Raw genomic sequence first — 26,024 nt, forward strand, 5'->3', positions numbered from 1 at the left:
CTCTGCTCCCTCCCCGTGCCTTGCAGTCTGAGTGAGCCACATTAATAGCCTGCTTCATCTTTGGGACATTCCTGTGGGTTGTCAGCCTCATTCCCAAGGGCAGGCTCCAGCGCCAGGCCTCCTAGGAGCAACCATACCCCACCCCCAGTTCCCTGAGGGCTCCTTGTGTGCTGTCTGACTGAAGAGGTGCCGAGGGTGTTGTTTTCAGAGCATCTGTTCATTTTGTTCATTTTTCTTTTTTTGTTATCGTGTCAGTAAGAGAGAATGCTAGGGAGGCTCCGGCAGAAGTCTGGGAGCACTTTGCATCCCAACACTGGCTTTCAGTGGAAACTAGATCTGCCAGGAAATCTCACCTTACAGTCAAGTGAGAGAGAATCAAATAATTATATACACACCGAAACACACACACACACACACACACACACACACACACACACACACACACACACACACACCCCACTGGAAAGGTTTCCTGGAAACTGTACAAGTTTATAACACCACCCATAGCTTCTTCTCCCCACCCATCCCCCCAGACAGGGTTTCTCTATAACTTTGGAGGCTGTTCTGGAACTTGCTCAGTAGACCAGACTGACTTTGAACTCACAGAGACACCTGCCTCTGTCTCCCGAGTGCTGGGATTAAAGGCGTGTGCCACCACCACCCAGTTCACCCATAGTGTCTAAGTCACTCATTAAGCTTGCTTCATTCAGTTCAAGCATAAGTTAATGGTAAAGGAGGGAGGGACATGTAGGAATCATCTAGAGGGCCTTAGAGGCCATAGAGAAATCCTGGAAGGAAGCAACAGGGACCTCAAAAAAAGGTGGTGAAGGAGACTATTTGCAATGAGAATGGTAAGTCGAATAGTCAAAGGTGAAGGCCGTTAGCCGAGAGAGTTCCTGGTCTCAGGATAGGAGCTGTGGCTTTCACCAGAGGGCTGGAGAGCAGAGCTGCTTGTAGCAGGTAAGTGGTGTGATTAGGTTTGGGTTTGAGGTGGTTGTTCTGACTTCACGGGGACAGCAGGTATAGGGAAGCCATGCAGAAGTCTAGGTAGAGCAGATGACTGCTTGAGCTAAGGGGTCACCACAGGTGGGGAGAGCGTGACACATTCTGGCGGTAGTGTTCTTCTGTCCTGATGTTGAGAGAGCTTGAACCGCCGCTTTTCTGCTCCTCTGACCTCTGGTTTCTCACCTGAACACTAGGAGCTTGAATTAGATGATGCTCCAGGCTTTTCCGACTCCACCTACCTGAGAAGCCACTTATGGGGCTTCATTGACAAAAGTCAGAGTGCCACCTCACCTGGTTGATGGAACTTTGGGTCCTGGCTTGGGAAAAGCAAATTTAACCTTTCTAACAAACCGCTAGGTCCTCCAAAAATTCTTGTCGTGATTGAGACTGTGTCCCAGACCACCTTGACTTCTGTAGTCTTACATCCCACTGACTGCTTGCCACATGCTAACACACACCGCACCCGTGAGTCTGTGTCCATGTTCTTTATCCAAGTTGGCCCCACAAGCCCTCAAGTACCCTGTGAAGTGGGCAAATAGAGCTGTTCCCCTCACCCTTTGCAGACAGGACTGGAGTGATAGTGCCCATCATCCTCTGGCCATTTTGCATATTCCTGAGTCCTCCATGATCTGTCATCTATGACCTAATCCACTCCAGATGCCTATTCTTGATTTTCTTTTCACTTGCAGCTTCTTGCAGCTCTCTGATCAAAACCTTGAATTCACTGATGTCCCATAGCCTCAAACACTGTCACTACCAGGAACAATGAGTCCTTGAGCCATAGAACTTTCCAGAGGAGCCTTGCAGTGATATATTATTTATGGTTTATTAAAGCTTGCCTGAGGATTCAGAAAGCAAAGTCAGACACAAGCCATAGAAGTCAGGCACACACCTTTAATCCCAGCAGCCAGAATCTAGGAGGTGGTAGTACACAACTTTAATCCTAGGACTCAAGAATAAGAGGTAGACGGATCTCTCTGAGTTTAAGGCCACCCAGGGATACATGAGATCAAACTAGTCTAAAAAAGTAATCCCAGTGCTAGAGAAGTATAAAAGATAGAAGCGGGGTCTTCAGTATTCAGTAGGAGGCATTCATTCTCCAGCCATGTTGACAATAGGAATGCCCCACCCTGTTAGAGGTGAGAGCTCTCTGGTGGCTTGGCTGCTTTGCTTCCCTGATCTTCAAGTTGAACCCCAATATCAGTCTCTGAGTCTTTTATTTATCGAGTTACAGAGCCCATGTTACTTTACCTCCAGACCTTTCATGTCACCCCAAGTAGAGGCATCTGTCACTGACTCTGACTTGGTTTCCCCACCCAAGTCACTCTGGGTCCAATCCCACTTACTCAGGGCTATTAGAATTGTTGTCCTCCAACACATTTGTAGGGTTGCCCCGCTTTACCTGGGAGCTACCAGGCTCTTCATTGGAGTGCCAAATTCAAATTCTTCTTTAGCCTTTGCTTGACAGTCCAACCCCAAACTTGCACACACATAAACACACTTGCTGGTTGTGAGTGAAACGAGGACACGGGCCGCTCCAAGGTATGGTTTAGGAGAAGGTTTTTATTGTAGATGTGAGGGACAGAACAGCCAGAGGCTTCTGGAAGAGTCCAGAGCAGGGAGAGAAAGTGGTAGGCTGAACCAGGCCTTGGGGAGGGGGAGGGTGGTGAGAGAGGAGGAGAAGAGAGAGGGAGTAAAGTCAAGGAAGAGAACCAAGAGACAAGAGTGGAGGACTAAGAGAGAGCCAAGAGAGCCAAGAGAGTGCATGGCCGAAATGGCAGGGTTATGTAGGAATGAGAAACTGGGGAAGGGAAGTCCAATGGGCTGGAGAGGTAGGGATGGGGTGGGGGGTGAGAAGAGCTGAGAGGAGCCAGGATGGCAGCTAGGGGCTCTGTGACAGGTACTTGCAATGCCTGGAGGCCAGCATGCAGCATGCACTTTGGTTTGCTAATAAGCACCACAATTAGCCATTTGTCCTGGATTTTTTTTTTTGGATGGGACAGTTTTCCCTGAATTAGTCAGAGGTCTTTAGAGGAACAGAATTTATTGGATGAATCTCTGTATATAAAAGGGATTTATTACAATGGCTTACAGGCTATGGTCCAACTAGACCAACAATGGTTGTCTACCAGTGGAAAGTACAAGAATCCAGTAGTTAGTTGTTCAGTCTGTGAGGTTCGATGTCTCAGCTGGTCTTCGGTATACACCAGAATCTGGAGGAAGTAATGCCAGCGAAGGAATGGACATGCGGTGAGAGTCAGTGCAAGCAGGCGCAGAGCAAGCTTTCTTCTTCCTCCTTCCTCCCATCAGCTGCCAGCAGGTGTGGCCAGGTTAACGGTGGATCTTCCACCTTCAAGAACTGGTTCTCTGATTAGAAGTGGCTCTTTGAGAACCTTCCTGCTTCAAATGATTTAATTAAGGAAAAATCCCTCACAGGTGTGCCCACCATTTGAATTCTAGTTAACTGCAGATTTAGTCAAGTTGCAACCACGTATAGCCATCACACACACACAGGAGTGCACACATGCACGAGCACACACACACTCACCCATGCACACACATCCTTCCCACCCAAGGAACTTTGAACAGGATCCCCTTTTCTTCCCTACATTCTAAAGGCATTATCATTCCCAAACCTCAGATCAAAGATAAAAATGTTTTGATTTAAACTGATTTATGATAAACTGGCTTCTTTTGCTGTGACAGAAAACTGTAGGACAATTACTTTTGTATCTTTTAGGCACTTTATTAACCAGAATATATTTTATCACAGAAAAGATAAAAAATAGACATTATTAATGTCTCAAAGCTATTTTCATGCCTGTAGATATATTATTATATAGGTATTAGAATGCTACCAACAATTCTAAATCTTTTCACTAGATACACTATATCAGTTCTCATTAGCAAATATGCAGATTATCACTTTAATACAGTGGTTCTCAACCTTCCTACCACTTCAACCCTTTAATATAGTCCCTTATGTGTGATAGCTCCCAACCAAAACTTACCTTCGTTGCTTCTTCATGACTGTAATTTTGATGGTTATGTATTGTAATATAAATATTTTATATGCAGGATATCAGACATTTGACCCCTGTGAAAGAGTCCTTCGACCCACCAACGGGGCTGCGACCCCAGGGTTGAGAACCATTGTTTTAATGGCTTTCTAGTCTTCCTTTCTATTAATTTACTCCATGCTAGCTGGCCAACTTTATTGTGTTCAACTCTTATCATTTCTATGTGCTTTATTGTGACATTTTGTTTGTAGTCACATCCTAAAGCTCCTTTGGTATCAACTCTAGCTAGACTATCAATCCTTTAGGGCAGGGAAACCCCCTTTAGCTGTTCACAGGACCAGTCTACTGGAAGTGAGTTGGTTGAAAGGGAAATTCCTCCCCCAAGAGTTAAACAAAAATAGAATTCATGCCACCGACGCCTCTTATGATGTATCTTCGAGGGTCTGCTTCTGATCTTGGTTGTATAAAGAATTCTGTGTCACTAAGCCTTGTCCCAAGTTCGAAGGAGTGAAAACGTGACTCACTGTGGTTGCCTCAGCCTTGGCTTCTGGGAGTGAACTGGAGAGCACGCCTGAGCTGGAAATCTGCTTACTGCTCTTTCAGGTCATGCTCAATGAGCCAATCACAGGCCTCTGTTGTCTCTCTCGAGGGCCAGTCATGAGCCTCTCACAGACTATCCTCCCGTCTCTCCCAGCCTCTCATCCCACTTGTCTTTCTAGCTAGTTTTGGCCACATCATTAGACTCGGAACTGGCTAAAGTGCAGACTCCTTCAAGAAGGCTGCCCTTTTAAAATTTTTATTGTTTATTCCTTGAGATTTATGAACTTTTACCCTAGTCTCTGTGACATCTGTTTTTTCTTGTTATTAAAAGTAATATATGCTCTGGGACTGGAGAGATGGCTCAGTGGTTAAGAGCACTGTCTGCTCTTCCAGAGGACCCGGGTTTGATTTGATTCCCAACACCCGCATGGCAGTTCACAACTGTCTGAAACCCCTGTTCCAATGGGTTGGGACTCTCACACACAGTCATACATGTAGGCAGTGTACATAAAATTAAAAAAATTAAAAAGTAATATATACTCACAGCAGACATTCCCTTTTCCTTTTCTTTCTTTCTTTTTTTAACCTTTTTTTGTCTTTGTAGAAACTATTTATATGGCCAATTAAGAAGAAAACAAATACCATCTATAGTCTTACCACCTGCTTTACTTTTTTATTTATAAAGTCATATTATGCATGTGGCTTGAGAGCCTGAATTTCCCCTTAAAACATATCTTCCAATTTCTTGTCTTCGAAACTTCTTATGTAGCATTCTTGATATACATGTTAATGTAACCATTGTTGCTAATGTAACCATTGTTGCTAATGTAACCACTGTTGCTTTTGAGGGCTATCATTCTCTTCTTTTTGTTTGTTTTGGAACTGGAGAATAAATCTTGGTGCTCCTGCCTGTTAGGCAAGCTCTCCACCACTGGGCTCCATCCCCCGCTCACCATTCTTTGTTTGAGACATTTCAAACAGAGAAAATGGAGAAAGGCTTGAAGCACTCGAGGAATTTTATGGGTGTAAGAGGAATTAACAGTTGGGCCACAGAATTAACCACATTTTTTTTTTTTGTTTGTGTGTTTGGTTTGGTTTTTTGAGACAGGGCTTTTCTGTGTAGCCTTGGCTGTCCTGGAACTCAATTTGGATAATGGTTTATTTTATCTTCACCTCTGATATTTTTATGTTTGGAATTTCTCTTGCTAAAAGTAAAAAAGCAAAAGGAGAGCACATGAAGACACATATGCTTTACTCACCAGATGAAAAAAGATTGGAAAGTGTGACAAAATCGAGTTCTAGCAAGAATGTGGGGGCCATAGCATTCGCATGTTGCTAGCAGGAAGGAATTTAAGTAGACCGGCCTCTACGAAAGGCAATTTGGCAAGGATGCTCTCAAACACACACACTTTTCCTAATGAGTCCATTTCTAGGAATGTACCCCACAGGCACTCAGACTTTTACAACATCAAGTGGGTTCAGGGCTATTCACTGTAGTTTTACAAATAGTTAAATAATAGAAACAACCTGAATATATACAATTGGGGTACTTGTTACATTAAAATTACATGTTCTTACAGTGGAAAATTATTTAACTGGAAATAGAATGAAGAGACTTTTATGTATTAATATAAAATAATTTCAAGATATATTGGGTTAAAATGTGTAGAACTGTGCAAAAATTAAATAAAATATTCTGGGAAAGATACATAAAATGTGGTTAACTTAGCCAGGCAGTGCGTGTGCACCTTTAATCCTAGTACTCAGGAGACAGAGGCAGGCAGGTCTCAGTGAGTTCGAGGCCAGCCTGGTCTACAGAGTGAAGGTTGTTACACAAAGAAACCCTGTCTCGAAAAGGAAAAAACAAAACAAAACATTGTACCACTCTTATGCCGGACACAATTAGCAACAGTTCCCTGATAATCAAAATCTGAGAGAAATATTTTCCCAGTTGCCTTTTCTAATAAGAAGAGTTCATTTTTATATTTGTGTGTACATGTGTATGGTTTTTTGTTTGTTTGTTTTGTTTTTGTTTTTGTTTTTGTTTTTTACGAGACAGGGTTTCTCTGTATTGTTTTGGAGGCTGTTGGTCCAGCCTGGCCTCAAACTCACAGAGATCCGTCTGCCTCTGCCTCCCGAGTGCACATGTGTATGTTTTACTTTATTTCTAGATTTATTTTATGTTTTGTCTGACTGTATGTCTGTGCACCACATGTGTGCCTGGTGCCCAAGGAGATCCGAAGAGAGCACTGGATTCCCTGGAACCAGAGTTAAAGAGGTTCGTGAGCCACCATGGTGCTGGGAATCAATTCAGGTCCTCTGCAGGAGCAGCAAGTGCTGTTAACTGCTAAGTCAACCCTAAGTCAGCATCATGTGTGTGCTTTTAATGCATACTTCTACAAGCATCGTGGATAGCTTTTTATATACTTGAAAGATTTTTATGTATTTTTCCCTGCTAACTCTTGGCTCACGTTGTTAATCATTTTCCTTTTAACTAATGGACAACTGTGTTAGCCAGGCTCTCTTGCTGATGAACTTATGAGGAGCAAAGGTCTATTTTGGCTCACAGTTTTTGAATGTATAGATGGCATTACTTTGGTGAGGCATTGTGTCATGGTGGAAACACAGAGAAGGTCAGAGCAGCTGACCTCACAGCCGAGATAGATGCTTGCACACATAAGAAGGCAGAAGAGGCTGGACAGGTGGTGACACACACCTTTGATCCCAGCTCTTGGGAGGCAGAGGCAGTTGGATCTCTGTAGATTCAAGGCCAGCCTGGTTTACAAAGTCAGTTCCAGAACAGCCAGGATTGTTACACAGAGAAGCCCTGTCTCAAAAAACCAAAAAATAAAAAAGTAAAAGTTTTTTTGTTTTGTGTGTTTTTCGAGACAGGATTTCTCTGTGTTGTTTTGGAGGCTGTCCTGGAACTCACTCTGTAAACCAGGCTGGCCTCGAACTCACAGAGATCCGCCTGCCCCTGCCTCTCGAGTGCTGGGATGGTGCACTGGGTCCTATAACTCCCTTTTGAGATGGTTGTATTTCTATTGCTGTGATAAGGCACTAAACCAAGGCAACTTACAGAAGGAAAAGACTTTTGGGAATGGCCAGAGTCCTTGACCATCATGACAGGGAACATGGTGGCAGGGAGGCAGGGAGGCAGGGAGGCACGGTGCTGGGGCAGTAAATGAGCTCTTGTCTCCTCATCCTCAGGTAGGAGGCAGAGAGTGCCAACTGGGACTGCCCCGTGCTTCTGAGACCTCAAAGCCTGGTCTCTGTGATACACCTCCTCCGTCAAGGACACCCCCTTTATCTTTCCAAATAGCCACCAGCTGGGCACCAAGAGTTCAAATATGGAGGCCATCCTCATTCAATCCACCACATGCCCACAGCCACCCGACTACCCCCTGCTGGGCCCCACATCCTAAAGTTTCCACTGCCTTCCAGGAGCAGCAAGTTGTAGACCAGATCAAGCCTCTATTACTTGGACATTGGGGGCCATTCCAGGTCCAAACTATAGGAGTATTTTTCCCATATTAAGCAAATGAACCTCTGTGGTCACCTGATGGCGTTTCTTATAGTTTGCCCCTGCTCATAGTGTTCTCCCCTTACACAAAACTTTTTAGTAACTTGAGCTTCCAATCTTTCATTTTCTGGCTTTTAGATTTGGTGTCATAGTGACCCTCCACTAGGCTTATTTTAAACAACTATCTTTCCATCATTGATTATTGTGTTCTTATAGTTTCATTTTGTACTTTTCAGTTTTTTATTCTACTAAATTTGGATCAAAAATTGAATGAAAAATTAAAAAATCTTAGTCCTGGAATATGAAGTACACATCTAATTTTTTCTTAGTAGTCCTCTACTTTTGCAAAAAACAAAACAACAACAACAATAACAAAAAACGTTTGCTGAATAATCCTTCTCTCTTTTTCCTACATATTTGAAAAAAGAAGTCACTTCAAATTTTATTCATAATTTCTCTACTTTTAGGAATTTTACAAAATAGTTCTCCAACGTTTCTTAGAAGCAGTTAAAATATGACACTCTATGTAAAAGTTCTTCAAGGTATGGATAGTACACCTTACAATTCAATGTTTAAAACATTATGCACTTTGTTTAAATTGTTCACAGGGCACTCTATCACAGGAATTTAATGTGATTCATTTTTGTAGGCTAATAAAACATATAAACAAAGAATAAACAAAGCAACTATATGCAATGAATTAAAATAAATATATTTTAAATTCTTACCTGGAATCTGATTAATCAAAAAGATCTAATTTCAAAACAAGAAACATGATATTTTCAGATTTTCATATCAGGATACTGTTCATATTCCTATAAATCTCAACAGTTCTTATGAAAGCAATTCAATTGCAATGTGATAAATAACATGGATTTCAAATATATCCACCTCAGAAGTATTTTCCATTTTAAAGCCTATTTTCTACATGTATTCCCCTAACCTGCAGCTATTGGGCAGCCTACTAATAACCTTTCACGCCTGTCTGCTTGGGCTCACTTCATTTCTCTCTTGCCCCTCCAAAGTGCTTTCTTAAAGAAGACCTTCTTGACAACTCGTCAGAGTGACCTCTCTCCACATTGACTCCATGAGCATCTATTATATATAAGGGCTATTCATCTGGTAGTTAATGCAGTATTACTTTGTGTAGCATGCACGTTTGTATTAGTCAGCCTTCTCTAATTCTCTAAAGCAGTGGTTCTCAACCTTCCTAATGCTGTGGCCCCTTACTATAGTTCCTCATGCCATGGTGACCCCCACTATAAAGTTACTTTCGTGGCTACTTCATAATGGCAATTTTGTTACTGTTATGAATCATAATATAAATATCCAATATGGGAATAGTCTTGGGCAACCCCTGTGAAAGAGCTGTTTGACCCTCTGGGGGGGTCACAACCCCCAGGAACAACAGACCTGATAGAAGTGTGTGTGTGTGTGTGTGTGTGTGTGTGTCTGTGTGTCTGTGTGTCTGTGTGTGTGTGTCTGTGTGTGTCTGTGTGTGTGTGTGTCTGTGTGTGTGTGTCTGTGTGTGTGTGTGTCTGTGTGTGTGTCTGTGTGTGTGTGTCTGTGTGTGTGTGTGTCTGTGTGTGTCTGTGTGTGTGTGTGTCTGTGTGTGTCTGTGTGTGTGTCTGTGTGTGTGTGTGTGTGTGTCTGTGTGTGTGTGTGTCTGTGTGTGTGTGTGTCTGTGTGTGTGTCTGTGTGTGTGTCTGTGTGTCTGTGTGTCTGTGTGTCTGTGTGTCTGTGTCTGAAGGTCAGGAGTTCCAGTCTGGTGCTGGAGTCTTGGAGGGTTCCTAGAGAGCTTCTGTCTACATGGGAAGCCTGAAGTGGTTCCTGAGACCAACACAGTAATGCCTCATCAACACAACAGATTATAATTACTTCTCCAGGGAGAGGAGGGCAAGCAGGAAAGAGGCGAAAACTTCCTTCTTCCGTGTCCTTTTCTGTGGGCTGCCACCAGAGGTGTGGCTTGACCTCAGATGGGCCAATCAAGACATACCCAGCTGTTTAGGTTTCAGCTGATTCCAGATGTAGTCAAGTCGCTCGCCATGGTTAGCTATCACAGTCATGAGAAAATGCACAGACAACAGGAACTGAACTGAGATATTGGGTGTGGCTTGAGCATGCATGAGACCTCAAAACCCACCCCACAGTCACACTTCCTCCCACAAGGCCACACCTCCCAATAGTGCCACTCTCTATGAGCTTACGGGGGCCAGTTACATTCAAACTTCCACAGCGTCCATGCCCCCGCCACGTTCCTGCGTGGGCTTGTTTCTAGATCTCTAGAAATAAGCAGTAGCTCCTGCAGGGCCTCCCTGGGGCTTTCCTCTTCTTCAGGCTAGATGTGAAGATCATTGGGTCTCTTGTGAACAGCAGGCCTCACGCACAGTCCCCTCTCTCCCTGCTCATTCTACCATGGCTCCCAGTGCAGCTGGCTCGGGGCCATTGGCCTCTCCTGCTACTCAGACAGCTCCCGAGGAGCCGTCTAGGTCTTGAGGGAGGAATGTGCTGAGCATGCCAGTGTACAGCGGCCAAGTGAGCAGCTAATGGAAATTAATCCCCACCCCTGGGCCCTTACTCTGCTTCTGATCATCATTAGCCTCTCGGAATTTTTCCCATGTCTCAACACTGCAAAGTGTTTCTCGGTGCTAGGGATTCTGGGTAATCTTCCCCCCTTAAATTAAGGCAGCCAAGAGGCCATCTGCTGTGCTCCAAGCCTGCAACTCCAGCATCACTGTGTTGAAAACTGAGGAGGGCTCAGGGTGCTTTTCGAGACTTCTGTACCAGTGTTTACTCCAGCCCAACATCCTGGAGTTAGATTCTGTGTCCCTAGCGAGAAGCGTGTATTCTTTGCCAGGCACAACTAAACAGGGGTTGCACCATGTAGTGAAATCTTTGTAGTTTGTTTTTATTTGTTTTGTCTTTTGAGACAGGGTCTCTCTGTGTAGTCCTAGCTGTCCTGGAACTCGCTCTGTAGACCAGGCTGGCCTCGAACTCACAGAGATCTGCCTGCCTCTGCTTCCTGAGTGCTGGGATTAAAGACCACCTGGCAAACCTTTGGATTTTTATGAGCAGGAAAATTAGGAAACAAAAAGAGGGCATTAGCATTTGAGGATACTCTCACTTCTAGAGTGGACAAAACCTCCAGTCCCTCGGCCAAAGGTTCCACCTCTAACTTAAGGAACAGGTTAGGGAAGGCCCTGGGGTCAGGTGAGGGACTGTAGCTGGCTCTGCTAAACTCCAGTATGCCCACAGTAAATACCAGCATATCACCCAAACTTTTCTTACTTCTTTTTTTTTGCTAAAGCAGCCCTTGAAATCAAGAGAACATTTTAATTTGCTGTTGACGGAAGGGTACATTGGGGATTTCCTCGGCCCCGAGTCCCAGAATGAGTGAATGCCACTTAAGTTTTATGTTTATTTAAAATCAACACAGTTCTCCTCCTCTTGGTGGAAAGCTTGTTTAAGTGGCCGCCTTAGAAGTGTTTATGTGTGGCTCCCCCACGCATCATTTTTCTCATAGAGTAAGTCTGCTTGGGGCAGGAAGCCTCTGGCTTGTCTTCGCGTTCCCTACGACCTCCACTCAGTGCTGAACACCTTATGCTTGTACAGTAAGCACTTGCTGAATGAATGAACAGACGGACAAAGAGGTTGAGTTCTTAACACTAAAATAGCCACCAAGTAGGCAGGAATCTGATGCCGTGAGCTCCGGAGCTGCCAGCCTCACACCCCAGGGGCAGCACCGGCTCAGCCCCTCTTCATGTTATGTCAAGCCTGATATTTAATAATTTAACAAGCCAACCCTTCCCCAGTTTGGATCAGTTGAGTGAACCTCTAGCCTCCTCTCCCAGTGTTGACATCCCCCCTGGCTGGGATACCCTATGTCTACCCTGCTGTGACCCACTCACACAATACTCTGCCAGGGGCCCTGCAGGTCCCCAGGCCCAGGCATACTACCGGTCAGTTCCACACGTGCAGTTCACAAAACACAAAATCACACTGTCTTCTCTCCTGCTGTTTCTATCGTATTTTTTCCTCCTCGTGCTACTCCTCTCTGCTATTCTTTCCCCTTTGTGATATCCAGTCTCTCTTCTCTCAAGTCCCAGCCTGCATGCCTCAGCAGTATTTACTTGCACAGAGGTGGCAGTCAGTGCCCATCTAAACTAGTTTAACATGGATTGGGGACTTGGTTTGCTGATTCAGCGTGGAGATGCCCTGTCACCATCCCAGGGCTGAAAGTCAAGATTCCTTGTGTGCCATTCTGGGAGTGACATGGTAACATTTGCATGGACACCTTCCAGCCCAAGCCTTTATTCCCTTTAACCTCATGTGGATCAGAAGTCTGCAAGTCTCACCTCTTGTCATTTCAACATAGCAGGAACTGACTGCTTGAGAGCATACATTGTGTCATTAGGCCTAGCACAGTCCTGCCACCAACGCAACTGAATAAACTAGACCACCATGATGCAACTCTAGATTGCCTATCGGGCATCACCAGGCTTCGGGCCTGAGAATGAAAGGCAAGTGAGACAGACTGCTATGGGTCCCATGAGCCCACAGTCTTGTAGGAAAGACATTCAACAAATCCTTCACAATGAGAACTCAGGAATCACAGCACACATGAGGAGCCCAGAGTGGGAATCTAGAAAAGCCCTCCTGAGAAGTCCGTTTGCCCAGATTTTAAACGGTGAATAGGAATTAAGTGAAGAGCATGTAGGAAAATGCTAAGAGCATTCTAGGCAGAAGGAATGGATGGATGGATGGATGGATGTAGGGAAAGGGGAACGGTAGATGGATTAAGAGATTAATAGAGCTGGTATTAAGATCTGAATTCAATGGCAGTATAGTGCAGAATATTGTGTCGGACATCAGGAAACAAGACTAAATCAGGGGGGTGTCTTGCTCCAGTGCATAGATGGTGGTGGTGGTAATGTGGTGGTGGTAGTAGTGGTTGCCCCACTGCCTTGGTTCTGATGGTCCCATGTTGCCAAGGTTGGCATATACTCCCAGAAATGAGGTGGAGTGAATGCAACAGCCTTCTGTGCCGGGCAAGGATGACCCTTCAGCTCCATGGTACACTGGTTCTCCCAACCCCAGGCGCTCACCCAAGGCTCTTCTTCTCACCCAGATGAGCGGGAAGTTGTTCAGAAGAAGACCTTTACGAAATGGGTCAACTCCCACCTGGCTCGAGTGTCCTGCCGCATCAGCGACCTCTACAAGGACCTGCGGGATGGGCGCATGCTCATCAAGCTGCTGGAGGTGCTCTCCGGAGAGATGCTGGTAAGGCCCCTCCCAGCCTGTGGCTATGCCATCAACCCCTCTTCAGGAAAGGCATTTGCCGAAGTGCAGAGGGTTCCCTCGGCCTGCCAGGGGTTCTCTCTGTTCCTCTTCGAGGTTCCAGTACTTACATGTCAGGGGTCTCTGTGGCTGATTGGCTTCTCTGACTCCTTCTGGATTGTCTTGCCCGCTTCTGACCACTCCCAGCACTTTAACCTTCAAGTTCATTCCAGAAGCTGTGCAGGGCTTTGCCATTCTCACTGGGGTCTAGGCAATCTGGGGCTGGAATGCACGGGTCTAATGCATGAGCTGCTGGAGAAATGTGCATTCCTCTTGGAACCAGGGGGAAAGTGTGGAAGAAAGTTTATTGTGTACTCTGCTTGTCCCTGCCCGGCACTGTGGAGGGCGAGGGTATGTGCTTTGCTCTGTCACTTCCTTTGTGACCTTGGGCATATCAGGTAGGAGCTGCTTTGCCTCCACTACCTCCGTGCATAGAATGAGGTGCTGTGGGATCCTCAGGACCTGGGTGAGAAAGCACCATCGTGTTCTTCCCACATTTTCAGCTCCGGGCTGCAGTTCTTTTTTCTTTAGCCCACATTGAAATTCCAGTTGAAAGAGTTGCTCCAGGATCCCTTCAAAAGGAGAGATAGGCCAAGCTGGTCAAGTGCCTGAGGACCAGAGTCTGACCCTCAGAATGTACATGGGAGAGCTGGGCATGCTGGCATGTGTGCTTTTGTAATCCCAGCACCCGGGAGGTGGATACCGGGCAATCCCTGGGGCTCCCTGACAGCCAATCCAGCCAGCTTGGCTAGTTCCAGAACAGTTAGTGCCTGTCTCAAAACAAACAAACAAACAAAAACAAAAACGGTGAGCAGTAACTGAAGAATGACACCCGAGGCTGTCCTCTGGCCTCCCTATGCACAGGCACCTACATATCTGTACACACATGCGTATGCACCCACACACTAGCATTAACGATAATCCCCTTGGGTTCTGGCTGGGGTATGCAGGGGAGGAAGAAGATTTGGTGGAGATGGGGACATGGTCAGCCACCAATCTGAAAAACCATTCTTACTACTGAGTAGCAGTGAGAAATTCTTAGAACCGTGCCTGCTACACAGGAAGTACTCAGTTCACTGTCTGTTGTGTTATTGAGTTTGATTGTCAGTTAGCACCCACTCAGAAGACCGGGGTACACCAGATGAGTGCTTGAGACAGGAACCTTCTGAATTTTGCTAAAAGGAAAGAGGTGCTGGAAAGATTGCCCATCAGTTATGCATTAGCTACTCTTATAGAAGACATGGTTCAATTCCCAGTACCCATATGGCAGCCTATAACTCCAGGTCCAGGGTGTCTAATGTCCTCTTCTGGACTCTGTGGCCACTGCACGCACATGGTGAGCTGACATATATGCAGGCAAAACAGCCATAAACATAAAATTGAAAATAGATAAATGTAAAAAAAGAAAAAGAAAAGTGTCGGGAGTGACTGTGGAACCTGGAATTTGGTCAGGAAGATGAAAAGTAGAGCCAATGGCATCAGCTGATGCAGGCCACAGCCGCCTGTGGGTGACTGTGAAGACCCTTCATGCCCACAAGGGCATTGCTGTCCCTTAGCCAAGGCCCACCAAGGGCAAGATGCGCATCCACTGCCTGGAGAACGTGGACAAAGCCCTGCAGTTCCTCAAGGAGCAGCGCGTGCACCTGGAGAATATGGGCTCCCATGACATCGTGGATGGCAACCACCGCCTGGTCCTAGGCCTCATCTGGACCATCATCCTCCGATTCCAGGTGGGTCCTGCGTGTAGAAGAAACTGAGGGGATCTCTCAAAGCTGGTCAGCAGGAACTGAGAACCTTGTAAAATGCTGGCTAGAGTGTGTTTGTGTACATCTAGGGAGACTAAAAGCCCACCTTATGGAACAGTGGTCATGGGATGGAGGACCTTTTGAGTGGGAAAATATAAGTTGACTTTGTAGCTAGGTTGGAGTCTGCTACAGGACTGGTTTTTTGTTGTTGTTGGTGGTGGTGGTTTTTGTTTTTGTTTTTGGTTTTTTTTTTTGTCCTATCACCCTTCGTGTGTAACTTCTTTGTGTTTGAAATAATATGGTTCAGAAATTGCAAAAATAGTGCAGAAAAACCCTCTGTTTATACGTTTTAAACTAGAAACGTTTTTTTTTCATCAAAAATTCTAGGTTCTCTCCTTGGTCCTCAGCCTTTACCTTAGGGGGTGATGCTATCTACATTCAAGATGCGTCCTCTTCCCTTAGTTAGCCACGTTTGGACACACCATCACAGACATACCCACAAGTGTGCTTTAGTAGTCTGCTAGCTCAGTACAGCCATGCTAACAACACCACCCAACATCCATGCTGTGATACCAGCCCGTGAGGCATTGCGCCTTCAGGGGAAGGTATCAGGCCGTCTTGTCACCTCTCCTGTGAGAGGTGTCTGATTAATGTTGTCCCCTCTGATACGGGGTGCCATTCTGGTTGACTGAGGCAGAGAAGTAGGCAACTAGGACCTAAGACCTTTGGGTGTGGGTGCTATAGGGATGGGTGCTACAGATACGTGGAGGGACAAAGGGAACGAGTCTCCCCGGAAAGCAGGAAGGCAGTTACTCTTCTCTTTCCTATTCTGCTGCTCCCAGATTCAGGACATTGTTGTCCAAACTCAAGAAGGTCGTGAGACACGCTCGGCCAAGGACGCTCTGCTCTTGTGGTGCCAGATGAAGACAGCAGGGTGTGTACGCCTGGGAAGCCTGCCATCACTGTGTTCCCTATGAGCCCCTTGCTTCACCTAGGGCAGTGGCTCACAACCTTCCTAATGCTGCGACCCTTTCTTTAATGTGTGGCGGTGGCCCCCTGCCATGAAATTATCTTTGTTGCTACTCCGTAACTATAATTTTGTTACTGTTATGGATATAAATATTTGACATGCAGGATATCTGATATGTGACCCTGTGAAAGGGTCATTCAACTAGCCACCCCCCAAACCACTGCCCTAGAGGCTGCCATTCCCCAAGGAGCACTAGACACCAGTGCCCAGAACTACAGCAGCTTTGATACAATTGATTCAAGTCTGCCCTGACCTGAAATTCAAGACCCCTTTCCAAAGTCACTGTGGTGGTCAGGCTGCAGAGCCTGTTGAGTTATGAGCCACAGTTAACAGGGGGCGGGGGCTTTGTGTGGCTTAGTTGTGTGTTCTTATGTCTTACGTTGAAGTAGCTAAGATGGGACAGGTCTGTCCCTCTCCTGGCATGTGGACCCTCAGCTCAGATGCTTGTTTGGGATTTCAGAAGAATTTGTTTTTTAGTCTTAATGTTTCCCTTGAATGCAGCTACCCCCATGTCAACGTCACCAACTTCACCTCCAGCTGGAAGGATGGCCTGGCCTTCAACGCCCTAATACATAAACACCGGTAAGGGGAGTCCTGGCACGGAGGGAGGGTTTGATACCTTAACTAGAGCAGGAGATGGGGGGTTGCCTCGGCTGCCTCTCCTTTTATCCTTGGCCTTCCTAGCACTCCTGGTTCCCTCGACTTCCAGTCATACCGCTGCTGTTTCCTTACGAACCGGCACTCACTGATCCCTTGTCTCTTGCTCTTGTGTCTCATTCCTGCCTTCCCAACTCCCTACGTCTGTGTGGCATCCTTGCTTCATGCTGCAACTGTCCTGTGTGTAGGACCACCATGGCCACTCCATCTTAATAGTTCAGCCCTTTTCCCCAGGCCTGACCTCATCGACTTTGACAAGCTGAAGGATTCCAATGCCCGGCATAACTTGGAGCATGCATTTGATGTGGCCGAACGCCAGCTGGGCATCATCCCACTCCTTGACCCCGAAGGTGAGCCACACCCACTTTACTCCTCCCTCCCAGGACTGGTCCAGGTGCCTGGTGAGCTACAGGCACAGAGATGTTGGGGCTGAGTCAGGGCCCTGCTCTGCTCCTCAGTGGCAAGTAGGTTTCAGCGGACACCTGGCTTATGGGGAGGGTCCTTGGGGCCTTGGAGCCTCCTTCATTCTGCTTTTGTAGTTAATGGTCCTAATGTAGATCTATCTCATCACTGTCTCGGGTCAAAGGCCTCTGCTTGGTTTTTTTGCTTTTTCTAGGACTCACTATGTAACTGAAGCTGTCCTTTAACCCCTGCCTCTGACACTGCACCATTTTGTGCCCTGTCGGTTGTCATTTGGTGCCTGTGATTGAGCTTCATGATGGAGAAAGATGAACTAAATTCTAGAAAGCATGGCTTTCCTGGGCTCCAGGTTTGGTGTTGAGAATGTACTCTCTCCTTCTTACAGATGTCTTCACGGAAAACCCAGACGAGAAATCCATCATCACCTATGTGGTGGCATTTTATCACTACTTCTCCAAGATGAAGGTGCTGGCGGTGGAGGGCAAGCGAGTCGGCAAGGTATCAAGCTGTTTGTTTGCCGGCTCCAGGCCTTGCGAGTGAGCTCCCTGACCATCCTAAAAGCCTTGTGTTTGGGCCCCTAGCTGCGCTTTGGCGTATAGATCACTCCCTAGTTCCTCTAAGTCTCCTGGGAAGCCCTCATGCTGACTCCAAAGAACGTCCATGTCTGTGGCAACAGCCCAGGTCTGAGTCTGTCTACTGGAGGCCCGTGTCTCCCAGACACCCCCAGGAGGCACCACAGGCTCTTAATGTGTTCTGTTGATTGTGTCATCAGAACTCACAGGCTCCCACAGTATACCAGGAGCACATCCCTTGGGGCAGTGTGCCACGCACGGCTCCTTTCTCCTGCTGGTTCCTCAGCTCCTCAGGAGTGCACAGGTCCCCACCCATCTCTCTGTGCCTCCTGCTTCACAAAGGCTGCCTGGATGCCCTTGATTCCTAATAAACAGTTTGGAATAAACAAAGTGCGCAGGGCTCCCTGCCCAGGCAGTTGTGGTTCAGTGAAGATTCTGTCTCAAACCTAGAGTGGACAGTGACTGAGGAAGACACCAGCCTCTAGGGGCTGATCTTCTACAGCAGTGGTTCGCAGCCTTCCTAACGCTGCAACCCTTTAGTACAGTTCCTCGTGTTGTGGTGAGCCACAACCGTAAAATTATTTTGTTGCTACTTCATAACTGTAATTTTGCCACTGTTATGAATCATAATTTAAATATTTGATATGTGACCCCCAAGGGGGGTCAGGACCCACAGGTTGAGAACCATGGTTCTATTGGATTAAAAGAGGAGGAAGCTATCTTTGGACTTCTTCACCCACTTCCCATCCATTCCTTTAGCAATGTGGGGTCTCTGGGAACAAACCCAACCTAGGACACTAACAGCTTGAGACAGGCAGGAGCCCCAGTGCCATTCACACCGATGACAGGTCTCATTGGTAGCATCATTGGTGGCATTTCCCTTCTGATGAGAATGAGTAACAAGGCGACTCCCTAGGTCATTGACCACGCCATCGAGACTGAGAAGATGATTGAAAAGTACAGTGGGCTAGCCTCAGACCTTCTCACCTGGATTGAGCAAACCATTAACGTCCTGAACAGCCGCAAGTTTGCCAACTCCTTGAGTGGTGTCCAACAGCAGCTACAGGCCTTCAGCACCTACCGTACCGTGGAGAAGCCACCAAAGTAAGGCCCTGGCATGTAGGAGGGTGATCAGTCCTCAGGAGCTGAAAAAGTCAAGAGCTGGGGGTTGGGCCCTATGGAGTACATCTACCAGGCACATCCTTGAGTACCATAACTGGGTATCTGTCATCTGCTCCATGTCTTACTTGGCCCCCCCACATCAATGCCATCCAGATTACGACACCGATGAGTAACTTTTGCTTGTAGACAAAGAAAGTACTTTTCTAGACTCGCAAGGCCAGCAAAGGAGCTGTTTCAGGCTTCTCTGGGGAGCCAGTACTCTCCGGTGCGTCCATTCCCTGAGCCGTGGGTTTCTTTTCAGGCAATGACCCCTGTATTATCGGCCCAAGCGTCCTGTGCTGGTCCTTGTGATCATCAAGTATATCCATCTTTCTCCATCCCATCTGTTATTGTTCACCAGCAAAGCTCTGAGCCTGCTTCTTAGGAGCTCTGCCCCACCCGACCACATATGTGCACACATGCACACATGTAACCATGCACACATTTGTGCATGCATGTATAATGAATATAAACATGTACATCTATAGCCACACACACAGTTATGCAGGTACATACAGATACAGCCATGTACATATGCGCATACACATATTCACAGCCATGCAACGCATGTACATGAGCACATGCACACACGTGCGGATACTCATAGGCATACAAGTGCGAGCATGCTTTTGCGCGAATTTCCAAATATGCACACAGGTAAACATCCGCACACACATGTACAGGTCAGGAATTGCAGACTCTCTGATAGTAGTTTGTCTGCCTCTGAAGAGAGGCTTCTAGGTCATCAGTGAGGCCCTCTGTTTCTTCTTCTTCTGGTCTCATCTCGCACTCACAATTCAAGTCTCTCAAATAGGGGAGATGAGACTCTAAGCCCAGGATGTTCTGTAACTCTGGATCTGGTTTCTGGTCTGACACTAACCCACTTTTAAAGTCCTAAGTTCAGTACTGATACCATGAGGCCCAGGACATAAGGCTGCTGCCTCTTACCTGTGCTCTCCTGAGCACGCTGGCCACTGAGGTGCATCAGCCGCACAGATGCTTCTTCAGTGCTGTGTTCAGGAGCAGAAGCGGGTAGTCTCTTGCTATGAAGAAATGTGAAAGTGCACCGTCACTTGGAACCTGCCCTCTGCAACCACAAAGCCCAGCCCTTCCTGGCCCCTTGAACACATCTGGCCTGTAGGACTTGGGAGATCGGCTAATTGAGGCTGGGGTAGAAGTTGCTTTCCATGACTTATGTTCTTGAGGGAATAAGCTGCTTCTAAGGTTTTATCGACTAAAACAATTTGTCTGAAAAGCCTTCATTTGTGGGACAAAGAAGGGCTTCTTTGTGTGGGTTGGTAAAACTTGATGTTTATTGGAATTACCAGAATATTCCAGTTAGCTGGTCCCTGTGGAAGCAAATAAATGCTCTGATAGCATTTTCTCTGAATTGAGCTGTAAAGATGCAAATTTGTATCTGATCTCTGCCAGTGAGAGTGATGGATGTCTTAGCAGCAAGCAGACCTGTCTTGTGTCTTTCCTTCCTTGTTTTTAAAGGAAGTGTGCTTTGCTTTCCAAGATCCAGGATGTCAGAGTTCCCATATTGACTACAGTCAACTGTCGGCAGGGACCTCAATACCAGTATCCCTAATTCTCTTCCCCATAGGTTTCAGGAGAAGGGGAATCTGGAAGTCCTCCTGTTCACCATCCAATCCCGGATGAGAGCCAACAATCAGAAAGTATACACGCCCCACGATGGGAAGCTAGTGTCTGACATCAACCGGGTACGTGGCGGTGTCAATTGCCCCTCTGAGTTCCTGAGGAGGATATGGGGAGTGGTCACAAGGCTAGACCAGGCCACCTTATTTGGCATTAATGACAATGTGGCTATTTAGGAGAGTCATTTGAATGTGTCTGTAAGCATTCAGACTCCACTCTCTGCCCCTCACCTGTCAGTCTCTTTAGGTACCCACAATCATTATTTGGGGACATTTTTTTTTTTTTTTTGGTTTTTCGAGACAGGGTTTCTCTGTATTGTCTTGGAAGCTGTCCTGGAACTCGCTTTGTAGACCAGGCTGGCCTCGAACTCACAGAGATCCACCTGCTGGGATTAAAGGCGTGCGCCACCAACGCCCAGCTTGGGGACATTTTTTTTGGTAGCCCATCCTCTACCGAACCTTGAGTTTATCTTGGAGTCTAGAATGTCAATTACTTACGACAGAGGGGAAGTGCTGTGTGACATTTCAGAGGTTTGGAGACTTAGCATCATCTGGAAGCTCTATTAGAATGGACCTGCATCTATAGTGGAAACCATTAGATTATCAAGCCAGTGTCTGAGGCAGGCTAAGGGGAGGTGGAGCTGGGAAATCTGACTGGTCTGGGCCAGACAAAAATCAAAGGATGTTAGCTACCACCTTACACCGTAGTGGCAGGATCTCCCTGGGTACATCCAGTCATCAAGTATCAGGTGAAAGTGGCAACCCCAAGCCCATAATCTCCCTGTCCCCCAATAATTCCCCTCTGCCCCATGCAGGCCTGGGAGAGCCTGGAGGAAGCAGAATACCAGAGGGAGCTGGCCCTGAGGAGCGAGCTCATTCGACAGGAGAAACTGGAACAGCTGGCGAGGCGCTTTGACCGGAAGGCCGCCATGAGAGAGACGTGGCTCAATGAAAACCAGCGCCTCGTGACCCAGGTAAGGGGGGCAAATGTTTTAGACCACTGATCTCTGAGGAACTGGAGCCCACGACACTCTCAGAAGCAGCCAGGTGAGCCCCTCCTCAGCCTCGCAGGTGTCTGGCTGATCAAATGTACATCTGAAGAGAAACCCTAGGATATATTAAGTCTCTCTCTTTCTATGTCTCACTGTCTGTCTCTTGCTCTCATTAGGGGTCCAACCCTGGACCTTGCAACACGCAAAGCAATCATTCCACCACCGAGTTATGCTCCCAGCCCATATGAAGTCTCCATTTCAGACCAGAGCCTCACATACTAGAACAGTCCCCCTGCCCCCAACATGTCTTGTGTTGGCTATAGCATCAACAGACCCAGGAGTCAGAGTTGACATGAATGATTCTTCCCTGGAAACATGCTTAAATCGGCGGAGTGTGCCTTTGACGTCTTGGCCTCCAGGATTGGGGCATATTTCACTGGCTAACAGTGAACCCCAGGGCTGATCCTCCATCAGAGCATCTGTTCCCTCCCACTTAGAGCTTAGAATCAAATTAAATTCTGCCTGTTAAGGGGATAGTGAGTGTTCTAAGAGCATTGGAGAGTGTACGTGCGCCCCAGATAGTGTGTGGGTAAACCATCTGTTTGCATCAATGTGGCATGCGCCCTGCCTGCCTAGAAATGGACAGATCCTCTCAAGGCAGGGTGGGAAGTACCAGCAGGTCACCAGAGGACTCTGTAATGAACACGTAGCCTCACCTGCGTGTGTGGTGCAGAGAGTCAAATTGGGTGTGTTTAGAGGGACTTGGGAGACATCCAGAAACTACTCTGATAAGACAGGCAGCAGGGCGCAGCAGCGATAACGCCTTTGTAGAAATGCCCTGTTCCCATCTAGCAGCTGTGCTCCAGGGACCCACTGCGCTGAGCCCAGAGCAATCTAGCTGAGCTGCTGTTTTGTTTGTTGTTGATTTTCCTCCTTGGGGGCAGGATAACTTTGGGTATGACCTGGCAGCTGTTGAGGCCGCCAAGAAGAAGCATGAAGCCATTGAGACCGACACGGCTGCCTACGAGGAGAGGGTAAAGGCCCTGGAGGATCTGGCCCAGGAGCTGGAGAAAGAGAATTACCATGACCAGAAGCGCATCATGGCCCGGAAGGACAACATCCTCCGGCTGTGGAGCTACCTGCAGGAGCTGCTGCGGTCCCGGCGCCAGAGGCTCGAGGCCACCCTGGCGCTGCAGAAGCTCTTCCAGGACATGCTGCACAGTATCGACTGGATGGACGAGATCAAGGTGGGCCTCAGGCTGCCTGCCCCATACCCCACTATAGTCTGCATGCACTTTCTTATATACCTGCCCTCAGGTCATGTCTCTAAGTCACAATGGAGAAAAGGCAAAGATGTCACTAGCCCATGTTCACAATATCCCAGCAACCCAGGAATTAGAAGAGATACATGTTAATGGGAAACCCAGAGACTCCAGCTCCAAGCAATTGGGATTTGACTCTGGTTAGAATCCAGACCCCTATGCACAGGGGAACCAAAGAAGTTTGAATTCTCTCCCTCTGCTCTAGGAGGTCTTGGGTGAAAGTAAGCATGAAATTGACCATGGGCTTTCTAAAAATAAACGTGCCCAGGCTCCAGACCTTGAAAAGGATGATGTCAGTGAGCATGAAACTTGAGATTTTGTAGGACATTCATGGAAGATCCTCGAGGGCACCCTTTTGTAGGAAATGCTCTGCAGCACCTCCTGTCCCAAGCAGCAGACGCCTCCCTGCTGTCCCCACTTTCCATGGCTAACATGGAGGTGACCTTTCTCCTCACTTGTCATTGTGCATGGCCAGGCTCACATCTTGTCTGCTGAATTTGGGAAGCACTTATTAGAGGTGGAAGACCTGCTTCAGAAGCACAAGCTAATGGAGGCCGATATCTCCATCCAAGGGGACAAAGTGAAGGCTATCACAGCGGCCACCCTGCAGTTCACCGAGGGGAAAGGTGAGGCCAAGAGTGCCCCTCTGTTGAGGCCTCTCATGCCAGACCCTGCCCTCTGGACCCTCCCCCCACCTTGGGTAGACCACCTTTAGAGTTCTGCCTCTCTCCTCAGGTGATACCGTGTAAAACCTGAAGGGTAGCAGCGCTCTCCTGAGGGCCAGCCCATAATTAGAAAGATGTCCATAAGCACCATAACATGGCATCTGTCCTCCGTTCTTTTTGCTAGGGTCTGAGACTGCGTTTCTAGTTTCTAGTCTTTGTTTTTAAGATTTATTTATTATGCATACAGTGTTCTGGCATGCATGCCAGAAGAGGGTTATGGGATCTCGTTTCAGATGGTTGTGAGCCACCATATGGTTGCTGGGAATTGAACTCAGGACTTCTGGAAGACTAGCCAGTGCTCTTAACCTCTGAGCCATCTCTCCAGTCCCCTAGTTTCTAGTCTTAAATAAGAGAGTCCATTACCTCCTGGAAATCTGTAACTGAGCTTTTTTAGATCTTGTATCATGTTGTCCATTCCTAAGAACCGACTCAACTTTAATCTCCCTCATTCCTGAAGTTTAGTGGGGACCAGTTATAAAGAATCTGGCCTGTCCTCCAAGTAACTCAGAATCCATGCATCCAATCCCAAAAAGACCTTGAAGGGCTGGAGACGTAGCTCTGTGGTAGAGCATTTGCCTTCTACACACAAGGTCCCTACAAGGCCCTGAGAGATGGTAGCTTTAGGGTTGTGTGGCTCTGGACCTGAAACTTGCCAATAACTTGCCAATAAATGAATGCCTTCCCTTTCTTCATCTTCCTCCTCCTGTCCCTCCAGGGTACCAGCCTTGTGACCCGCAGGTCATCCAGGACCGTGTCAGTCACCTGGAGCAGTGCTTCCGTGAGCTAAGCAACATGGCAGCTGGACGGAAGGCGCAGTTGGAGCAGTCCAAGCGACTCTGGAAGTTCTTCTGGGAGATGGATGAAGCCGAAAGCTGGATCAAGGAAAAGGAGCAGATCTACTCCTCCCTGGACTATGGCAAGGACCTGACCAGTGTGCTCATCCTACAGCGCAAGCACAAGGCCTTTGAGGACGAGCTCCGCGGGCTGGATGCCCATCTGAAGCAGATCTTCCAGGAGGCTGAGGGTATGGTTGCCCAAAAGCAGTTTGGACATCCACAGATCGAGAACCGTGTCAAGGAGGTGTCGGCCCAATGGGACCACCTGAAGGAGCTGGCTGACTTCCGAAAGAAGGACCTGCAGAATGCGGAGAACTTCTTCCAGTTCCAGGGCGACGCAGATGACCTGAAGGCCTGGCTGCAAGATGCTCACCGGCTGCTCTCTGGGGAAGATGTGGGGCAAGACGAAGGTGCCACAAGGGCCCTGGGGAAGAAGCACAAGGAGTTTCTGGAGGAGCTGGAGGAGAGCCGCGGGTTGATGGAGCACCTGGAGGACCAAGCCCAGGGCTTCCCCGAGGAGTTCCGAGATTCCCCGGATGTAACCAATCGTCTGCAGGCCCTCAGGAAGCTCTACCAGCAGGTGTTGGCCCAGGCAGAATTGCGTGGACAGAGGCTGCAGGATGCCCTGGACTTGTACACGGTGTTTGGGGAGTCAGACGCCTGTGAGCTGTGGATGAGCGAGAAGGAGAAGTGGCTGGACCAGATGGACATCCCAACCACGCTGGAGGACCTGGAGGTTGTGCAGCACAGGTGAGAGAGGCTCAGCCTCTGCCCACCTCCCACCTCTAGACCCAGTGCTTAAAGTGCAGGCATCAGGAGTTGAGTTCTGTTCTAACCGGGGGCCGGGAGGTGGGGGGGGTATCCTAATACTTTACCCACTGGGGGCTTTTTCTTATTCAGTTGCTTCTCAGTCATAGCAGCCTCGGCTCAGATGAATTCTGAGCAAGGAACCCAAGGGAAATGGAGGTACCGTGTACATGGGGGCTGAGAGGCTGGGACTCTGGCTGTCATCTCTAACTCTCAGTGCTAGTCCCTAAGCCAGAGAACTCCAAGGGGCCTCAGACACCAATTTATAAACCACATGTTTCTGCGGCTACTTTCATTCCTGTATTCGGATTCCATCAGCACCCTGGATAGGGGTCAGGGGGATGCCTTCAGCCAACATCTCTGGGTAGCAGAATTAGGGTAGAACAGCAACCAAGACAGTGGGGGTGCGGCAGGTCGTCCTTGGGGCGACAGCCTTCTTTGCCAACGCCAACACTGTCACCCACCACAGCTTCTTGCTTTCCTGTGGCGCTGTCACCTGTATAGTAAAGACCTGTCTCCTCCCTTGGTCCACAGACACCAAGACACAAACTGTATTCATTGAAGCAGAAATTAGGGTGTATCAGCCTGTCTGCCTTCCTTCCTCCCACTCTTGAACAAAACACTCAGGATGTTGAGTGAGGAAATAAGGGCTGCACATCTGGGGCCTGGGAGCC

General features: G+C 47.6%; 1 protein-coding gene across 1 annotated transcript in view; it reads left to right on the forward strand.

The window, feature by feature from the left end:
- The window catches only part of Sptb (spectrin beta, erythrocytic), a 123,751-nt gene that overhangs the window by 59,212 nt on the left and 38,515 nt on the right, over window positions 1-26,024 (forward strand). The window contains exons 3-14 of the mRNA XM_040742883.1: window positions 13,217-13,368; window positions 14,982-15,155; window positions 16,013-16,104; window positions 16,702-16,782; window positions 17,092-17,207; window positions 17,663-17,775; window positions 18,766-18,953; window positions 20,617-20,734; window positions 21,484-21,642; window positions 22,605-22,907; window positions 23,458-23,608; window positions 24,423-25,293. Coding sequence (XP_040598817.1) covers window positions 13,217-13,368; window positions 14,982-15,155; window positions 16,013-16,104; window positions 16,702-16,782; window positions 17,092-17,207; window positions 17,663-17,775; window positions 18,766-18,953; window positions 20,617-20,734; window positions 21,484-21,642; window positions 22,605-22,907; window positions 23,458-23,608; window positions 24,423-25,293 — 2,518 coding nt within the window. The remainder of the gene's footprint in view (window positions 1-13,216; window positions 13,369-14,981; window positions 15,156-16,012; window positions 16,105-16,701; window positions 16,783-17,091; window positions 17,208-17,662; window positions 17,776-18,765; window positions 18,954-20,616; window positions 20,735-21,483; window positions 21,643-22,604; window positions 22,908-23,457; window positions 23,609-24,422; window positions 25,294-26,024) is intronic.

Source organism: Mesocricetus auratus, unplaced genomic scaffold (genome assembly GCF_017639785.1).
Source record: "Mesocricetus auratus isolate SY011 unplaced genomic scaffold, BCM_Maur_2.0 Super-Scaffold_15014, whole genome shotgun sequence".
Taxonomy (NCBI): domain Eukaryota; kingdom Metazoa; phylum Chordata; class Mammalia; order Rodentia; family Cricetidae; genus Mesocricetus; species Mesocricetus auratus.